The 18,217-nt window shown below is 33.0% G+C and overlaps 1 protein-coding gene across 1 annotated transcript; it reads right to left on the bottom strand.

The window, feature by feature from the left end:
- Window positions 1-1,227: 1,227 nt before the first annotated feature.
- On the bottom strand, window positions 1,228-15,774 carry LOC126826945 (large subunit GTPase 1 homolog). Its single transcript, XM_056102173.1, has 14 exons — window positions 15,550-15,774; window positions 13,160-13,407; window positions 12,569-12,655; window positions 11,980-12,066; window positions 11,007-11,150; window positions 10,818-10,902; window positions 8,317-8,637; window positions 5,257-5,358; window positions 4,825-4,968; window positions 4,073-4,196; window positions 3,468-3,547; window positions 2,617-2,748; window positions 2,356-2,403; window positions 1,228-1,464 (listed from the first exon to the last, which is right to left on the bottom strand). Exons 1-14 carry the CDS (start codon window positions 15,652-15,654, stop codon window positions 1,270-1,272), a joined length of 1,902 nt encoding a protein of 633 aa, XP_055958148.1. The 5' UTR covers window positions 15,655-15,774; the 3' UTR covers window positions 1,228-1,269.
- Window positions 15,775-18,217: the final 2,443 nt, after the last annotated feature.

The raw sequence follows: 18,217 nt of genomic DNA, 5'->3' as shown, positions 1-18,217 counted from the left end.
ATTCCCATATGACCTAGTTTGTGTCAAGTGGAGGTTAATCTCTCGACAAAGCAAAATCAAATACCATAAAATACGAAAATTTAGTTGAAATCTAACCAGTAGTGTTAGAAAATGCCATCTATACCTCATAAACAAATTTATATGTCACTCTTCAATCTCCACAGATCTAGAGCATTAACATTTTCTTAGCAAGGACATCTTGCTTGTGAACTTTGTACCATGGTAGTCAACTGAACTTATCTCAATGTAATTTTCAAGCGGGTTCCTATGTGTCTGGTAACTCTGGTTAGTACCTGCAGATTTCCGTTAATTACGCCGTTAGTTATGGCCCTTGTTTCACGTTGTTGTACCTTGTAAATGCTCTAACGACAAAAGTTATTATCTGATCTGTATGAAATTTATATGTATCATTTAAATTAGTAAAACAACAAGCCTATTGAGTTTCAGTTATCACCTAAATTAGTGAAATGAAGACGAACAAGCTTATTGGATGTCAGCAATTTCCGTCAATTACGTCTAGAGTTATGGCCCTTGATTTACTTTGTTGAACTTTGTGAACTTTCGAACAACAAAAGTTATCATCCGATCTGTATGAAATTTATATGCTTTATTTGAATTAGTAAAACGAAAAAGGCTGTCAAATTTGAACAATTTCTGTAGATTGCTTCCAGAGTTACGGCCCATGTTTTAGTTTTTAGAACCTTGTGAACTTTGAAACAACGAAAATTATAATGTCATCTGTATGAAATTGTCTATTAAATTCCAATAATTACCTACAAAAGAATAAATATGTGACAACCCTTGTCGACTGCTCAGACGATTTAGCTGCTGTGGGTGTATGTTTTGTTGCCTGGCAACCTACCTTAACTATTACAGTGATAACTGCCAGCTCTTTATCTAATCTCCCATAATGTATCTTTAAGCCCATTGGCCTGGAATTACATTAGGTTTTCATTTATTGTATTAAAATTTTGTCACATGTCATGGTGATGTTTATTAGGTCAATTGGTTTTTGATCAGTCACAAGACAGTGCAGACCTAAGAAATTGAACACAATTACATACCTAAAAGTAGTACATTAGTTCCATATAGTCAGTCATAAAAGCACACACACTGACTGGTTTCCAGTAACTACTATTTACCACCAGTCCCTCACAAATAACTTGCAACTTATTATACCAAACTGCCAGACTTAATAGTTTATAATGATTGTATAGATAAAACATATTGTATTATATAATTTATTAGCATTATATACAAGAGATACTACTAATAATAATCATGTTGATCCAATTGAGAATAAACTCTACGCAATTTTTCTTTCTTATTTTTATTGTGATGTCGTCGCCATGGTTTTTCTCCAACCAGATTTAATGACTGTTGACTGCCATGTGGAGTTGATAGATCTGGTCGTCCAGCAACACGAATACATTTCACACCCTTTAAATGAGAGACTGGATGCATCTGTGTATTAAAATTGAAATCAAGTACAAAATAACGAGTTAGCTCAATTATCATTGAAATGTTTTTTTAACAATATCAAAAATCCTTACCTTGATTAAACCTGTTTCATTTTCATTTTGAATACCGTCTTGTCAAGTTTCGGGCTTAGGGATTATTACATGTGGATTATTTTTGAAGAATTATTTCCTTTCATCCCCATTTGTATATCTGAGATTCAATCATGCCAGTATTATACCAGGGATTACTCTTGTATAAAACGGCTAATTTGTCGCAGAATTTATTATAATTACACAAGACATCTAGAATCGATCAATTATTGTACATTTCCCAAACCCATTCTTTATTTCCATATACAATTACAATAACTCTACATATGGATATCAGTGGCCTCAAACATAAAATAACTTTATGACACTCATTAATTATTTGCACATTTATCTTTTTATAAAGCATCATATTGTTTATCACTCTAATTAAACTAAGCAGAAAATGTTCATTATTGAGCTATTAGTCAACATATTGATGAAAAGAAACTATACAACAAGTTTCATCACATCCTCAATCTGAAGCCAAGTTATTGTGATCTAAAAATGCTCATCCTCAACCTCAGTCAAGACATTCACATAACACCAAGTTTGAACATTCTACCTCATTTTAAAGCAGAGTTATTGTGTTCCTAAAGGTTTGACAGATAGACATCAGCAGCTTAGTCTAAGCAGAAAAAAACTCACCATCAAACTCAGTCAAGGCATTTACCTAATGAATGACAACACCAAGTTTGAACATTCTACCTCAATTAGAAGCAGAGTTATTGTGCCCAATAAAGTCAGATGGAAGGACAGACTCATTTTCGAAAGGCAGGAGGACAATTACACATTATGACAGACTCACCTTGGCAAAGAATTCTTTATCAAGAGAACTGGTTTTCGGACCTGGTTTCTATATTAAATAATCATAATAATATAATAAAGATTATTACATAATATTACTAACAGAAGATTACTTGTTGAGGTATTCTACATCATAAGTTATAAAATAATTTTTAAGGTAGTTAAATTATATTCTAGACATATTTTTAGATGTCTGTACATAGCTTGTATAGTATAAAATAAACACTTTGTTGTCGTAAATGATATTTAAAAAAAACTGTACCTTGTTTTGTTTATCTGTTGAAGTAGAATCTGTAATAGGAAGAATAATCTGGGAAGATTTCTTTATTACTGGTGCTTCCTGGAACTCTTCTACTTTTATACCAGGTGGTGGATGACAAAACAATAATTTACCCTGAAATATTAATAAATTACTTATTTACACAGACTTCAACAAAACAACAATCAGTGAATATCAATTTCTTTATCAATAATCTTTATGATGCTGTACATGTTTGATTTAGGTCCCAGTTAGTTTTTTGACCAGTAATGGAAACTGGATCTCATTTGCAAATTTTGCAAGTGGGTGAGTTTTTCACTTACTGACCTTGACGTTTGTTGAGAGAGAGAGAGAGAGAGATGTGGTTTAATGTCTACTCAACACAAACTAGGTCATTTTGGGACTAACATAAGGTTCAATTTTATTTCAATAATTCACTGGAACATGGAGAACCCGGAGAAAACCTCTGAGGTTGGACAGGCAAACCTTTTCCTTGTCATGTACAAGAAGGGAATGGAAACCATGCAACCTGACTCAATGACAGACCTTATGATTCATAGTGTATGCGTTAAACCAATCGGCCACCCAACCTCTCGTTTATTAATAAAACGAGTCATCATGCAGACTGCAGATGTCAATAGACAGACAATTACAAGAAATTCAAGATGACGGTATGAAATCGATAGATAACAATGTAAACTTTCGATGACCATAATATATAAGGAGAGATTAATTTAATAATTATTGGACTAATACGCTTTGTGGTAAGACTACTTTTTATTGTGTATGGTCTGAAAGTCTGTATTTATTCTGGAATATTGGGTCTGTATTTAGTGTGTTGACACAATGCTTACATTTATATAATCTTTAATAATATATCGTGAAGATCTGGGTCCATCTGGTGCTCCTCTCGATGTCATATAACCTCTCATAGCTACAAATAAAATATAAAATCATAAAAGATTTTTTAGAAGTAATATTGAGATTTTGCAAGAGATGCACAGAGAACAAGCTAACAAAAAGTGATTTTTCATACAATCTGGGGCCGACATGCATTAATATCGACAGGAAACCGAGATATTTGGGATATTAACATACATTTTAAGTTTTATCAAAATCGGTTAAAAATTATGACCTCTAGAGGGTCCACAAGTGATAAACACTATTTTTCATATAATCAGGAGACAATAATCTACGAAGTTACTCTTCGATATCGAAAGGAACCAAGATCTTTGGGATATAAACCTATATTTCAAGTTTCGTCAATATTGGATAAAATTGTGAGCTGTATATGTAGATGGTCCACAAACAAATGTGAACACACAGATGGACAGGGAGTGATGACAATATACGTCCACATGAAAATGTTGGTGTATAAAAACAGATATGAAAGAAATCATGTACATGGTACTTTAATTAACTCCATCAGGAAATTTCTTGTACTTTATAAATATCCTACCTCCATAAGCATTTAAGACCTCGTAAGCATTAGGTCTTCTATCAGGATCTTCACCCTCAACTGGTTTCCGTATATTTATGCCATAGATAATCTCTAATACATTTCTATGTATTCTCTCACAGATGTAATTATTTACTAAGGTTTTTTAAAAGTGTTTTATTGACATTATGTGCCTGCACTGGAAATAATGATCATGTGCAAAAACTTAACTCTATGGAGCTGGCGGAAGGAAAATGTGGACAGACAGATTAATGGGCTTTGACTACAAGATTTTTTTTATTGATTATCAGATGAAATCCTTATACGGCATTTAGTAACTGAACATATGATATAAAACACAAATTTATATGGAAAACAATCACTGGGTTTATTTCACACTACGTTTCAACAAGTTCCTCTTGTCATTCTCAAGTAAGTAATGACAGTATAATAGCAAGAATCAAATTATATACAACAAGGTAACAAAACAATAACTAATATGAAACCATCGCATCAGAAAAGTCACGTTATTGCTGACTTGTAAGTATATATTCTCAATCTTACTGATTACACTGATACATTTAACTGCCTCGTCTCCATATTGACGTCTGATGAAATCATTATACATACTGTCATTACTTACTTGAGGACGACAAGAGGAACTTGTTGAAACGTAGTGTGAAATAAACCCAGTGATTGTTTTCCATATAAATTTGTGTTTTATATGATTATCAGATATGATAGAATGTCAAATTTTTTAAATAAAAGGATATTAGATTTACAGGTGGTAAATGATCTCTCATCTGATCAACAGGTAAAATACCATTAACCACTAATTCAGCTTTAGTTGATACAAATGATGGATAAACTAATCCTGGACAATCACATAACATTAAGCTAGGTTCAACAAATAATGTCTGTAAATATAATCACATAATCTTTATACAATCATCAAAGCAGCCACTTTCATTATAAGAATTTAATCTGGAGTTTACCTGCATGTAATATTAATAATGCCAGTTATATCTTACGCTATGATATGATCAGTACTAGTAGTTCTATAGTGGCAGCAAGTAGGGGGAAAAATAAATAATAATAATAAATATGAATGTTATTATATTACATTGTATTCTCACTGATATTATAAGTAGCAACAATCTTTCATCTCATTTTACTAAACAACCATTCTATACAAATATATTCACCTGAAAATGTTTGGTCCTTCCTGGAGTTGCAGACACTGGCACTTTCTTAGTTCTTAAAATAGCATTGATAGTGGAACTTTTACCTACATTTGGATAACCAACCTATAACAATCAAATATATATACAATTGATTTACATATCTCTAGAATTTACCAGTTGAAAATTTAAAATATCTGTGCATTATTCAGAAAATATCAATTTTTCCACTGCTTAATTCACCTAAAATATTTCAGATTGATTATTCAATATGTAATTTTAAAAAATATGAATTTCAACGGTTATATAGTTACCCCCAAGCATGAATTCAATTGGATTTTAAACCAGCAGTTGCTAGGCAAGATACGTCCACATTTTGCAAGAGATGGATAGAGTACTAGCTAAAAAAAAACCAATTTTTTACAATCAAGGGCCATAATCCAGGAAGTTTTGTCTGAAATGTACGAATATCGAAATGGACTGAGAAATTTGGGATATAAAGATATATTTTAAGTTTCATTAAAATCGGATAAAAGTTGTGGCTTCTAGAGAGTCCACAACCTTGGTATTACATACATTTACACTATTTGCGTACAAGGAGCGGCCATTTTGTCAGGCACAGAATTTGAACCCAACCGTCATCAGGGTGTAACGATGATACATTTAAACGCTTTTTAAAATCGGATAAAAATTGTGACCTCTAGAGGGTCCACAAGCTAAAAACGTGATTTTTCGTACAATCAGGGGCCATAATCCAGAAAGTTACAGTCCAATATGTGCAATTATCAAAAGGAACCAAGATCTTTGGATTATGATCTTACATTTCAAGTTTCATCAAATCGGATAAAAATTGTGACCTGTAGAGTGTCCACAAACAAATTGTGGACGGACAGACCGACGGATGTCTGGACAGACAGGGGCGACGACAATATACATGAAAATGTGGGTGTATAAAAAGGCCCAATCAATAGATTTTAGAGAAGTTTACAGCTGGATTTTGACCATATTGTCATGGATATTCAATTTTTTTCAATTCATCACATCTTTGTAAATATTGAATAGAATTGAACCAGTTTTGGATTGATAATCATTTTAGAGATTAAATTTCAACACGTTGTAGTTTGTAAGGCCTACAATACAAATATGAATATTAATGATTTCAATAGTTAAAAGACCAGAATTAGGCCGATATAGGACAGACATATACACAAGAACTCTTAGATCCACAAACTTACAACTTCTGCATCAACAATCAGGGCCCTGGGCCCTTATTCACGAAAACTTAAACTAAGATACAATCGAAATTTTAAGAAATACTGCAATTCGATTGGCTGACCAGTAAAATCAATTTGCATATATCTAATGAAGTTGCAGTATTTCTTAAAATTTCGGTTGTAACTTTTAGTTTAAGTTTTCGTGAATCAGGGCCCGGTTTCTCCAAATCTTAACTAAAGATAAAATCCAAATTTTAGTAGATACTTCAGTTTTGATTGGCTAAGCACTAAAATCAATCTAATATTATCCAATCAAATTACTAAAATTTGGACTTTATCTTAGTTAAAATTTCGTGAAACAGGCCCTAGTACATCTTGAAATCTTGAAATCACAAAAAATAATCTCTTATTCTCTGCTGTAATATGTACTGGTATTAGAAGATTAATAAAAGATTAGCTGTTTATAAAGGCATCTCCATACTTTATAGAAAAACATGAAAGTGAAATATGAACTTCTGTTTTAGTATTATTGTGCTATACTATAAATAGGGGATAATTATGTTTATTATATACTAGAATGTCACTAGGGTCATTCCATGTCAAGTAGGTCAATTTTCAGAAAAAATCTGGAACAAATATATGTTATTGTACATGTTAAAAACTGTACAAAATTTGTGGTCTGTAGCATGAAAATTGACTGAGATACGGGCATTTGAGTTTTACGAGTTATGTATAAGTTTTTGAAACAAAATATTATTGTATCAATAATTTACTTGAGTTTCAGATATCTAGTTTTTACCTTTCTAGTGACGATATACACGTAGGACTAAAATTTAATTGGTAGTCTTAAAGAACTTTTTGTGTAGATTACAAATCTGCAATCAGATCACAGGTGAGTAGTACTTGGCCATGAAAACAGAAAAAATTTGGTGTAATTGTATAATTTTTGGATTTTGTAGTGCTCCAGAATTTACAAAGTAATAGACATAGACCCAAATTTTGACCTATCTAGAGAATGCCTGTAGTACTACATAAGAAACATATGAATACGCATCAGTCTTCACCAGATTCCCAGAAAATTGGCCTTAAATATGGTTTCAGACACAAATTTTTTAAAATTGCCTCTTATTTTCAAGCCGATTGAACCCGGTAGATGGGCACCTAAAAATCTGAAAATTGGTGTAATTATAATTTGTACTAACATCTCAGAAACCGTTAGTATGATCAAGCTAAAATTTGGAATATCAGCCTTTTCATCCCTAATAAACATATAAACCGAACTTCAGCAAAATGGAAGGGGGTTCGATTTAGCTCATTGGGTGATAATTGACATGGAATAGCCCAAAACACACATTTTGAAAAAATCGAAAAAATATTGAGATGGCATGGGACAAGCATGGCTTTAACATATGTTGGAGACATTAGTACAAATTAGTAGGCCTACACATTCATAATCTTTACTAAAAGTTCTTTAAGACTACCAAATTTGAGTCCTACGCATATATCATCACTAGAAAGGTAAAAGAAGACATCTGAAAATCGAAAAAAATTATTGATATATATTTTTTTTCAAAAACTAATCGGTAACCCATAAAACTCAAATGCCCATATCTCAGTCAAATTTCAAGCTACAGATCACAAATTTTGCACAGTTTCTAGTTTTTACATGTGCAATAACATATATATTTTTTCCATATTTTTTCGGTCGATTACCCACCCCCTTGACCACTTGACATAGAATGAGCCAATAGTATAAATGATGATCCGCCCCTTATTGAAGGAGAAAAAAGATGAGAAAGAACTGATGCTTTAGTTGTACTGTAGATATCATACTGTTTATTACAAATATTTACGTTTAGTCCCTACATACCATGCCAACAGTTAGTACTCCATCTGTATGATATGGACCACTATGTAAAGAACGAAACAAATCTAATAATTCTTCTCCAGTTAAAATTGTTGATGAATTGACACAAGTTTTATCACAGCTAAGTGTGTTTATATCATCACTAGCTTCTTCATTATCTATTGAATTTTCAGACATATTATTTGAGTTCTGTTCTGTAATATTTTTTTCCTGTTCATCTGTAATTTGTAAAGATTCAACATGTGTAATATTATTTTCATCCTCAGAATCAGTTTCTCCAGAACTATTCTCATTATTTGCTTCTTCTTTCTGTAATTTCTCAGCCTGTAAATGGACATCAAGTTTGTATATTAAGTAGATTCTATATTCTTTTTTAAAACACACATATATTAGAGGATAAGCCCATGTATAGAAATTACATTTTAGGAGATAGTTGCATGAATTGCATATTTTCTAAGACCATTAAAAAATAATTATTTCTACATCTATTGCTCAATAGGTTGTCAAATCACTATTATACAATGAACTGAATCATTCTAGCACTTAAAATAACAACAAAATGACCTCGCTTGTTTTCTATACGCTCCATGAAATTGGCAAAGCTGAACTTGATGTTTCAACTTGATAATGCAATACTGTATTTGTCAATTTCTCAAACGACAATTGTGAATTATAGGATTAATAGGGTTATTTTTTAACAAGATAGGACTGTGTATAGATTCCATGTGTTTAAGGCTTTATTTTACAATATTCGAAACATATGATTTAACCAGTGGTTGCCAGGCAAGATAAGCCCACATTTTACAAGAGATGGATAGAGAACAAGCAAAAAACAAAAGTGATATTTCATACAATCAGGGGCCATAATCCAGAAAGTTATGGTCTGAAATGAACAAATATTGAAAGGGACTGAGATTGTTGGGATATAAAGATATATTTTAAATTTCATCAAAATCGGCTGAAAAAATTCTGACCTCTATTACATACTTTTACACACTTTGCATACAAAAAGCATCCATTTTGTTGGGCAGTTTGTTTCGATTTTCAAATTCATTATGGTGGAATAGTGATATATTTAAACATTTTTTAAAATTGGATAAAAAATTGTGACCTCTAGAGAATCCACAAACTAAAAAGCATGATTTTTCTTACAATCTGGGGCCGTAATGCAGGAAGTTACAATCTGATATGCGCAAATAGCGAAAGGAACCAAGGTCTTTGGTATATAAACATATATTGTAAGTTTCATCAAAATCGGATAACTTCTAGAGGGTCCACAACCTTGGTATGACATACTTTTACACTATTTGCGTACAAGGAGCTGCCATTTTGTCAGGCAGTTTCGGTCATATTTATATGATATTCGAACCGGTGATATATTTAAACGGTGTGACTTCTAGCAGGTCCAAAAGATAAAAATGTGATTTTTTGTACAATCAGGGGCCATAATCCAGGAAGTTATCGAATCGGAATCAAGATCTTTGTGATATAAACATAAATTTAAAGTTTCATCAAAATTGGATAAAAATTGTGGCCTCTAGAGGGTCCACAACCTTGATATACCACATTTTGACACTATTTGCGTATGAGGGGCGGCCACTTTGTCCGGTAGTTTTGGTCCGATTTTCACGAAATTCAAACTCAACCATCACCAGGGTGTAATGGTGATATATTCACATATTTTTATAAATCGGATAAAAACTGTGACCTCTAGAGGGACCACAAGTTACAAACGCAATTTTATGTCCAATTAAGGGCCATAATTCAGGAAGTTACAATCCGATATCATTGGGTTATAAACCATTAATTCAAGTTTCATCAAAATCCGATCAAAAATTGTGGCCTCTTGATATACAATATGTTTACACTATTTGTGTATGAGGGACAGCCATTTTGTCCAGCAAATTTGTTCCGAATTTCACGACATTCAAACTCAACCAACATTATGGTGTATATTCAAATGTTTTTTTAAACCGGATACTAACTGTGACCTCTAGAGGGACAACAAGCTACAAACGCGATTTTACGTACAATCAAGGGCCATAATTTAGGAAGTTACAATCCGATATGTGCAAATATCGAAAGGAACCAGGATCTTTGGGTTATAAACAAGTATTTCAAGTTTCATCAAAATCCGATCAAAAATTGTGGCCTCTAGAGTATCCACAAGCTAAAAACGTGATTTGTCATACAATCAGGTTATGGTCCGATACATGCGTGATCTGTAGAGTGTCCGCAAACAAATTGTGGACGGACAGGGGCGACAACAATATATGTCCACATGAAAATGTAGGTGAAAAAAAAAATGAAACTAACGCTTTAAAAGCAGTCAAAATGAAAGGATAAATGGATTTTTTAATATCAATACTACTGGTAATCAATATTATCAAATTGTGCCCATACTTGTCCCATTTTACAAATTTCAGTTGTTTTTAAACTATAATAATCGTATATAAACTTTTAAGCAGCCCAAATCATAGTTCTATAATTATTTATGTATATACCTCATTTTGACGAGCTGTTTCTTCTAAAGCTGACCAAAAGGCAACTCGTACACCAAGCTGTGCAAAATAATCAGCCCACGCTTTCCTTTGGGAGAAAAACAGGTATTATATTACACAGAAAAAATGGTCCTAAAAACACATATAATCATAGTATTGAGACTAAATTAGATAGTATTACTTTTTTCTCACCTTTGTTTAGTAGACAAGTAATCAGCTTTATTTACTAAGAGAAGATTGACCTTTGACTTATCAACCTCTGATACATAGTCTTCTAGATCTCCGCATCGAAACAGCAATGGATTTCTACCATCAACAATCTGTACAATAATATCACTGAAAATAAAAACATAATAAATCTAATATTAGTAAACTACATTCCCAATAACATACCGGTACTTGAGCAATGTAACATGGGTGAGAAATTATTTTCAAATGACCGTTGTTTGCACCAATGACAAGCTTAAGGGGAACCACACCTTAGTGAGCTAGCACCTTACTCATTGAGTCACAGTGGGTCCCATTATGGATAACAGTGTCTGACATCCTTTCCCATAGTTGAACAAAAAAAGGAAAGTTCTCCCAACCTTGACTGGCAGTCCTTGAAATTGGGATTTTTCTATTATGGCACCAAATATCAGAAAATGTATCTAAAATGAACAATTACGGTACCACAACTTACCTTCTTTGACTAGTAATATAATACAACATTCGTTGTTGTTTTTTCTTTCATTCATTGATATGATAGACGAACGATCCTTACAATTGTTGCCGAATTTGGATGAATAGAGGCCATAGGCTATGATATAGCCATTTCTTAATTGCAATTAAACCCCTCATCCTGTCTATCAAATCTTATTTCTTTCCTGTTTATTTTACATTGTGACATATTCAAACCATTGTTTTAATTTACTCTTAAACTGTATATACATTCTGCTGGTCATTTTAAACCCAAGCTCAAGGAACATCTTATCTTCTATATCTTCTTTATCTCATATCTTCGGAATAAACAATATATGAAAATTTACGATGACCCATTTATCATTGAAAGTATGAATAAATTAACTCCATACATGTTTGTCCATCTTAAATCCCATCAGGCATAGCATAGAAATATGTGACATCATGCTTAAAAAGTGCTATTTAAATTAGAATATGAACAAACCTCCTCTCAATTACTCTCCATAACTGTCTCCAAAAATCCAGATTTTTTTCAAACGGAGTCATAACAATATGTTCTTTCTCTTGTAATCTGTAATAAACACAAGTTACAAAAGTGCTAGTTACTTTCTAAATTTAAAAGTCATTTGAAGGAATAGTTAAAGAGACATTAGAAACTTTGAAAACCAAAAAAATAAATACACAGGTCACAATTCTGTGGAATCTAATTACACTTCAACTAGTTGTTGTTGTTCCAAGTGTTGAATGTCTGTTTGCACCGAGGGTCATATGGCAGGTAAGTTGTCTTATTTTTATTTTGTTTTATTATCTTAGCGCACAGGTCTTTTCTGTGAGAAGAAACCATTGGACCTAGAGTATATCCATGTGCCAAAATGCGGTTGAGAAGGCATTCCTATCTCCATGCCACAGCCCTGACCAGCGTGCATCACTCTAGACCACTAGGCTATCCCCTGGTCTTTGTTTGAAAAGCTGATATTGTATTTTTAACGGTAGTCTAAAATTAATTATCAAAGGCAATTATTTCATTGGGAGCTTCATACAATTTTACCAATTACTACAATAAATGTACATACTGAGCTAACTGTTTTCTCCATTGTAAGAAAGCTTCTTTCTCCAACGTGTCTAATTCTTCTGGTGTTGTCCTGTCTGTCCATCTTGGTCTAGTAAATAAATCAATTAAAAATACAGGTATTAATATACTATATACTATACTAGAAGCGGTTAATCAATAATGGTATTTAAAGGAACATTCAATACTTACTGTAACTGCTGGCTTTTAAATCATAACTGCTTCTCAGCCTCCTAGAAGTGATGACTTTTTGAGTAACGGTAACTATTACTACATACATGTATATGTATAAATGTACTTCTTGTTTATCTTAATTGGTTTGGTCCCTTAACTTTGTACATCTAATATATATGAAACAGGTAGGAGGAAATCGTATTTCGTTATCTTTCCATTCCTTTTTCAGATTTGATTTAAACTGGTTAATAGTTTCCGAGCTGATTACATTTTGGGGTAGCAAATTCCAATCATTAATAACTCTTACTGAGAACTGTTCTTTCTGATTTCTAGTCTTGAATAATCTTTATCCAGTTTACATGAATGACCTTTCAGACGATACAAAATAAAATGAAGTTAAAGGAACTGTCTATGTATTTACCTGCGAGGAATTTGTAATAGGCTACTATGTTTTTTCTGAGCTTCATCAACCTTTTGTTTTTCTTCTGATGATAAGAGACCAATATGACTAGATGGATCAACAAATTTGATATTAAGCTTTTCTGCTGTAAATTCTGTACCAGCTAATTCAGCTGTTGTTAAAAAATCTTCTAGATTACTCTGTTCTGTTACTGACTGGAGATTTAATCTACCCCAATCATAACCATCATTTAATTCTGTTGTATGTAACTAGAAATATACAAGGCATTGTATGTATAGCATTGAAACATCCTTTTTCTATAGTAACCTATTTCACAATCACATTATACACGGGTGACAAGCAAATTCGTCCACAACCACTGGTTAAGTTGTCCACACGGTATTGTAATACTATGGTCCTTGCGATTGATGTTATGATTTTAGATTAGTTCACCAATGTTTTTGTAATAAGATATACTCATATTGTTTGTTACTTGGCGTTATAATTTTAATGTTTAGACAACATTTAATTGATTTGATATGAAATCTGAATATAAATTATATGCTGGATAAACGTTTGTGATAAGATTAGCTTATGATGTCCAACATGGAGTTGTTTTTTTATGCATAGAAATGGTGATTATTATTATTAATATATAGCTAATAATGAATGTATCGACAAGTGAATGGTACTATTCGTATTTTTATGCTATAGAGAATAGGTTGGGATATCAGTATGTTAAGTAAATTAAAGTGATTTGTTTTGTTGTTTGTTATTCATGAACACAACTGCTCTAGCTTGGCGATAATCTGCCAAATGACGTAAAGAAAATTATACTCATATCAAACACTATGAAAACCATGTGGGTATGATTATATAGGAAACCAAGCTGATTCGGACCATTTGGAGGATGTTTTCCATGGTTTAGCTCATAGCTACTGAAGTAATCAATCACTAATTAAGTAATTACACTATTTATTGACATTTTTGTCATTATTAAATTTATGCAAACATATTTTAAATACTCACGGTCATGGTCCGAATCAGCAAAGCATATGCCTTTTCTGTGATATAGCTCATTGTTATTGAAGTAATCAATCACTAATTACACTACATGTATTTATTGTCATTTTGTGTCATATTATTAATTATATTTTATATAAACGTATTTTAAATACTCACGTCATTCAAATAATGGTCCGAATGAGCCTTGCCATGGTCCGAATCAGCCAAGAATCTGATCCGAATCAGCCATAAATCTGGTCCGAATCAGCCATAAATCTGGTCCGAATCAGCCAGGTCCAAATCAGCAGATTGCCATTATAAAGCACCAATCAGTACACTAAATTGTACGGACTATGAAAACTTTCCCTAACATTAAACAATGTCGTGTCGACGACTCAACCAACGTATTTCTATAACCCGAAATTAATCAATGTCGTGTGAGCAAGTCAACCAATGCCTTGTGGACGACTCAACCAATGAGTTTTGATATTTGGGGACGACTTTAACTAGACTTTTTGTGTGGACAATTTTGCATGTGGACGACTTAACTGGCATTCCTATCCACAATGTGATGTCTGACTCTAAAATCAACAATTTCAGCTACTGTCTGAATCCCTTTATTTTGTTACATTTTTTTTACATTCTAGTAAAATCCCTAATTATAGATTTTCTTTTGAATTATTTGTTTGTTTTAATTATTTGACTGGTCGGATGGAAGAATTTTCTTTTGAACACAAATGCGGCACAAATATAATGACATTCGTTTAATGGGCTTTAAAATTGTACCCATGTTGTTTGTTAAATTATTTATAATATAAAGAAGACAGGAAAATTTTAGTTTATATTTGACTTTATCTTTACAAGTAGGCCTATCCATACAATCATTGATATTTTCATTGTGAATAAAATTTGGTAGACTGGCCATCAATGGTTTCAATATAAATCTTCTATGTAATTGCCTTTAGTTGATATTTTTCGTCGCCCAAACTCAAACGATCGAAACGATCGCTGTTTGTTTTCATTGCAACACACGGTTGTCAAACTCTCTGTCAAAGTTAAACCGCCCCGTCAGGACAAACTCATTGGTTTCGCCCAACACGTGACAAAAGCAGTGTTGTCTTGTACTCAGTCGAAAACATAAGTAAACATATCAAATTTTTCAAGAGAGAACTTTTTGATTCGTCTGGATATTTAATTATGAAATGGATTTTATTTAACCCGAGTTGACTTCAAACACACAGGTAAGTTTATAATATCCAAAGTTACACAGTTTGTTCATAATCGAAGAAATCGGTTTAAAAAATAGGAAAGTTCACACAGTAGCTACAGACACGGTGGTCTCGCTTTCCAGATACAAAATGTTTTTATGAGTATATTAAATATATTATTTTTTTTCAAAAACTTACATAATTTTGTTGACTACTTCCATCTTTTCTTTTCCCACGAAATCTGTCTTTAATAATGGTCCTTCCTAACATCGGTTGAGTTTTTTTCTTGTTGTTCTTACCCATATTTATTTGTAAACGTTTTAAAATTGAAATCCCGATATTATATTATAAAAGAATCAATGTTTACATGCAATGTCGAAATCAATGGGCGCAGCCATATTGCAATAACGCACCGAATATAAAGTCAGCATTCTATTGGTTGAATTTGTAAGCCCTGTTTATATCTCGTGACCTTCGACCAAACTTGGAAGTTGGCCTTATGGAATAGATCTAAAAATGTACAAAAATATAACTTAAAAATATGAAATTGCAACAACGATATCACCCCAGGTGGAAGCACAGCCTTAAATTTATATTTAAAATACAGATGTGACGTCACCCTTTGATGTTGGCCTACCATTATTTCAATCAAATAATCGTTAGGGCAACTTGCCAATCCGGTGGTACTTTTTACCGCCGACCACCGCCGACTTAATGCTTTTTACCGCCGACCGTCGTGTAATTACCGCCGACCAAATAGGCCTACTTTTTACCGCCGACCGTAATATAATTACCGCCGACCAAATACTTGTTACCCCCGACCAAATGCTTAATGATTCCTTGTTACCGCCGACTATTTTACGGTTGTTTTTTTTTTTATAAAAAAGAATACAACAAGAAAGTTATTTTTTATTTGAGGTGTAATCACGTACAACTGTCGAAAAACATTCATATATATTTTAAAGAATATGGAAGGACAAAACTACAATTTAGATATTGAAGGGCAAATATATCAAGATTGTTTCAGCTACTGGTTATAAAAAAATAACATTTTAGGCCTATCTTCTATTAGTGCGAGGGTTAGGGTTAGGGTTGTCGACCATATTTATATATAATAAAATCAATATTTTTTATCAAACTCTGTGTATTTAACCAAATCTATTTTTTTGTCGTGTAATTACCGCCGACCAAATACTTTTTACCGCCGACCGCACTGTAATGACTTTCGACCGTAATATAATTACCGTTGACCAAATACTTGTTACCCCCGACCAAATGCTTAATGATTCCTTGTTACCGCCGACTATTTTACGGTTGTTTTTTTTTTATAAAAAAGAATACAACGAGAATGTTATTTTTTATTTGAGGTGTAATCACGTAGGCCTACAACTGTCGAAAAACATTCATATATATTTTAAAGAATATGGAAGGACAAAACTACAATTTAGATATTGAAGGGCAAATATATCAAGATTGTTTCAGCTACTGGTTATAAAAAAATAACATTTTAGGCCTATCTTCTATTAGTGCGAGGGTTAGGGTTAGGGTTGTCGACCATATTTATATATAATAAAATCTATATTTTTATCACACTCTGTGTATTTAACCAAATCTATTTTTTTGTCACTAATAATTTAATTAATTTTATATAGTCGGCGGTAACAAGGAATCATTAAGCATTTAGTCGGCGGTACAAGTATTTGGTCGGCGGTAATTATATTACGATCGAAAGTCATTACAGTGATCAGTGATACCAAAGGGTAAATAATGAGGGGTCATTAAAGATGATGCCAGTTTGGGCGGGAAAATTCGAATTTTACCTAATGTTAAAATTTGGTATCAAAATATACGTTTTCGAGGTAGCTGAATCCATTTTCGTACATATATTATTATTTTGGTGATTGGATGGCGCCCTGTATCAATATAGAAGGCACTCCAGTTAGGCATGTAGTTTTCCAATTAGGCACTGGGGATTAATGATACTCCTATTTTAGACATAATGCGATGATATTCATCAAGTATCAACTAAATTTCATTTGGACTCTCTACCGTACAACTGGGGCCACTCCCAGCTCACTGCGGTAGCAGCGTAGCTGGCATGACATAAGGGGCCAATCTCAGAACGCAGCGTTTGGACTCTCTACTACCACTGGCCTCACTCAAGCTGGTGCCACTCTCAGCTCACTGCGGAAACTGGTCATGCATATTGAAGCACACGGTGAATTTATTTCAATAATGATTCAAATGATGAGACACATGGATATTGAAGTATTGCCTGTTTGTCAAATATGCACAGAACCGCTAAATAATGAACTGCCTGCAGTAATAACGAAAATAACGGGTATAAGAGATTCCTATAAGGCTGCTAAGCTGAGAACTTACGGTCGTGATTTCGAGCTCAACTGATATTGCAAAATGTTGTAAAGCTATTAAGAGGGGGAACCTGTACCGAGGTCTAAACTCTAGACGGTCCATGGTGCCAACGTTCATTTTTGCGGACCGTTGTCCTTTACATGGTCTGAAACCAGATAAAATGGGTGGCCGCTGTTACACCAGTAAACAGTAGAACCCACAACAACTAGCTGTATTTAACAAATCAAGTGTCGAGGCTGGTGTCTCTAAATAGATGACACTCATCACTTACTTGCACATCTAACATTTTTATAAAGCATCTAGCATTGAAATTGGTCATCAATCTGTGTAACTTAAGCAAACAATGCTCATTGTCGAACTTAGTCAAGATATTGTTGTAATGAAACTATACACCAAGTGGGGCACAAAAAAAAATTACAAAGGCGCACAAAGGTCTGAAAGAAAGATTAGTAGACGGTCCATTACAGCAGATAAAATGGGTGGCCGCTGTTAC

This window comes from Patella vulgata, chromosome 7, assembly GCF_932274485.2.
Source record: "Patella vulgata chromosome 7, xgPatVulg1.2, whole genome shotgun sequence".
NCBI classification, from domain to species: domain Eukaryota; kingdom Metazoa; phylum Mollusca; class Gastropoda; family Patellidae; genus Patella; species Patella vulgata.
This window is presented reverse-complemented; position numbering and strand designations above follow the sequence as displayed.

Coding starts and splice junctions, on each gene's coding strand:
- LOC126826945 (XM_056102173.1), bottom strand. CDS start 15,654: ATGGGTAAGAACAACAAGAAAAAAACTCAACCGATGTTAGGAAGGACC. Junction 12,067..12,568: donor TGGAGAAAACAGTTAGCTCA/GTATGTACATTT, acceptor TGTTTATTACAG/ATTACAAGAGAAAGAACATA. Junction 4,969..5,256: donor GAAGGACCAAACATTTTCAG/GTGAATATATTT, acceptor TTATATTTACAG/ACATTATTTGTTGAACCTAG.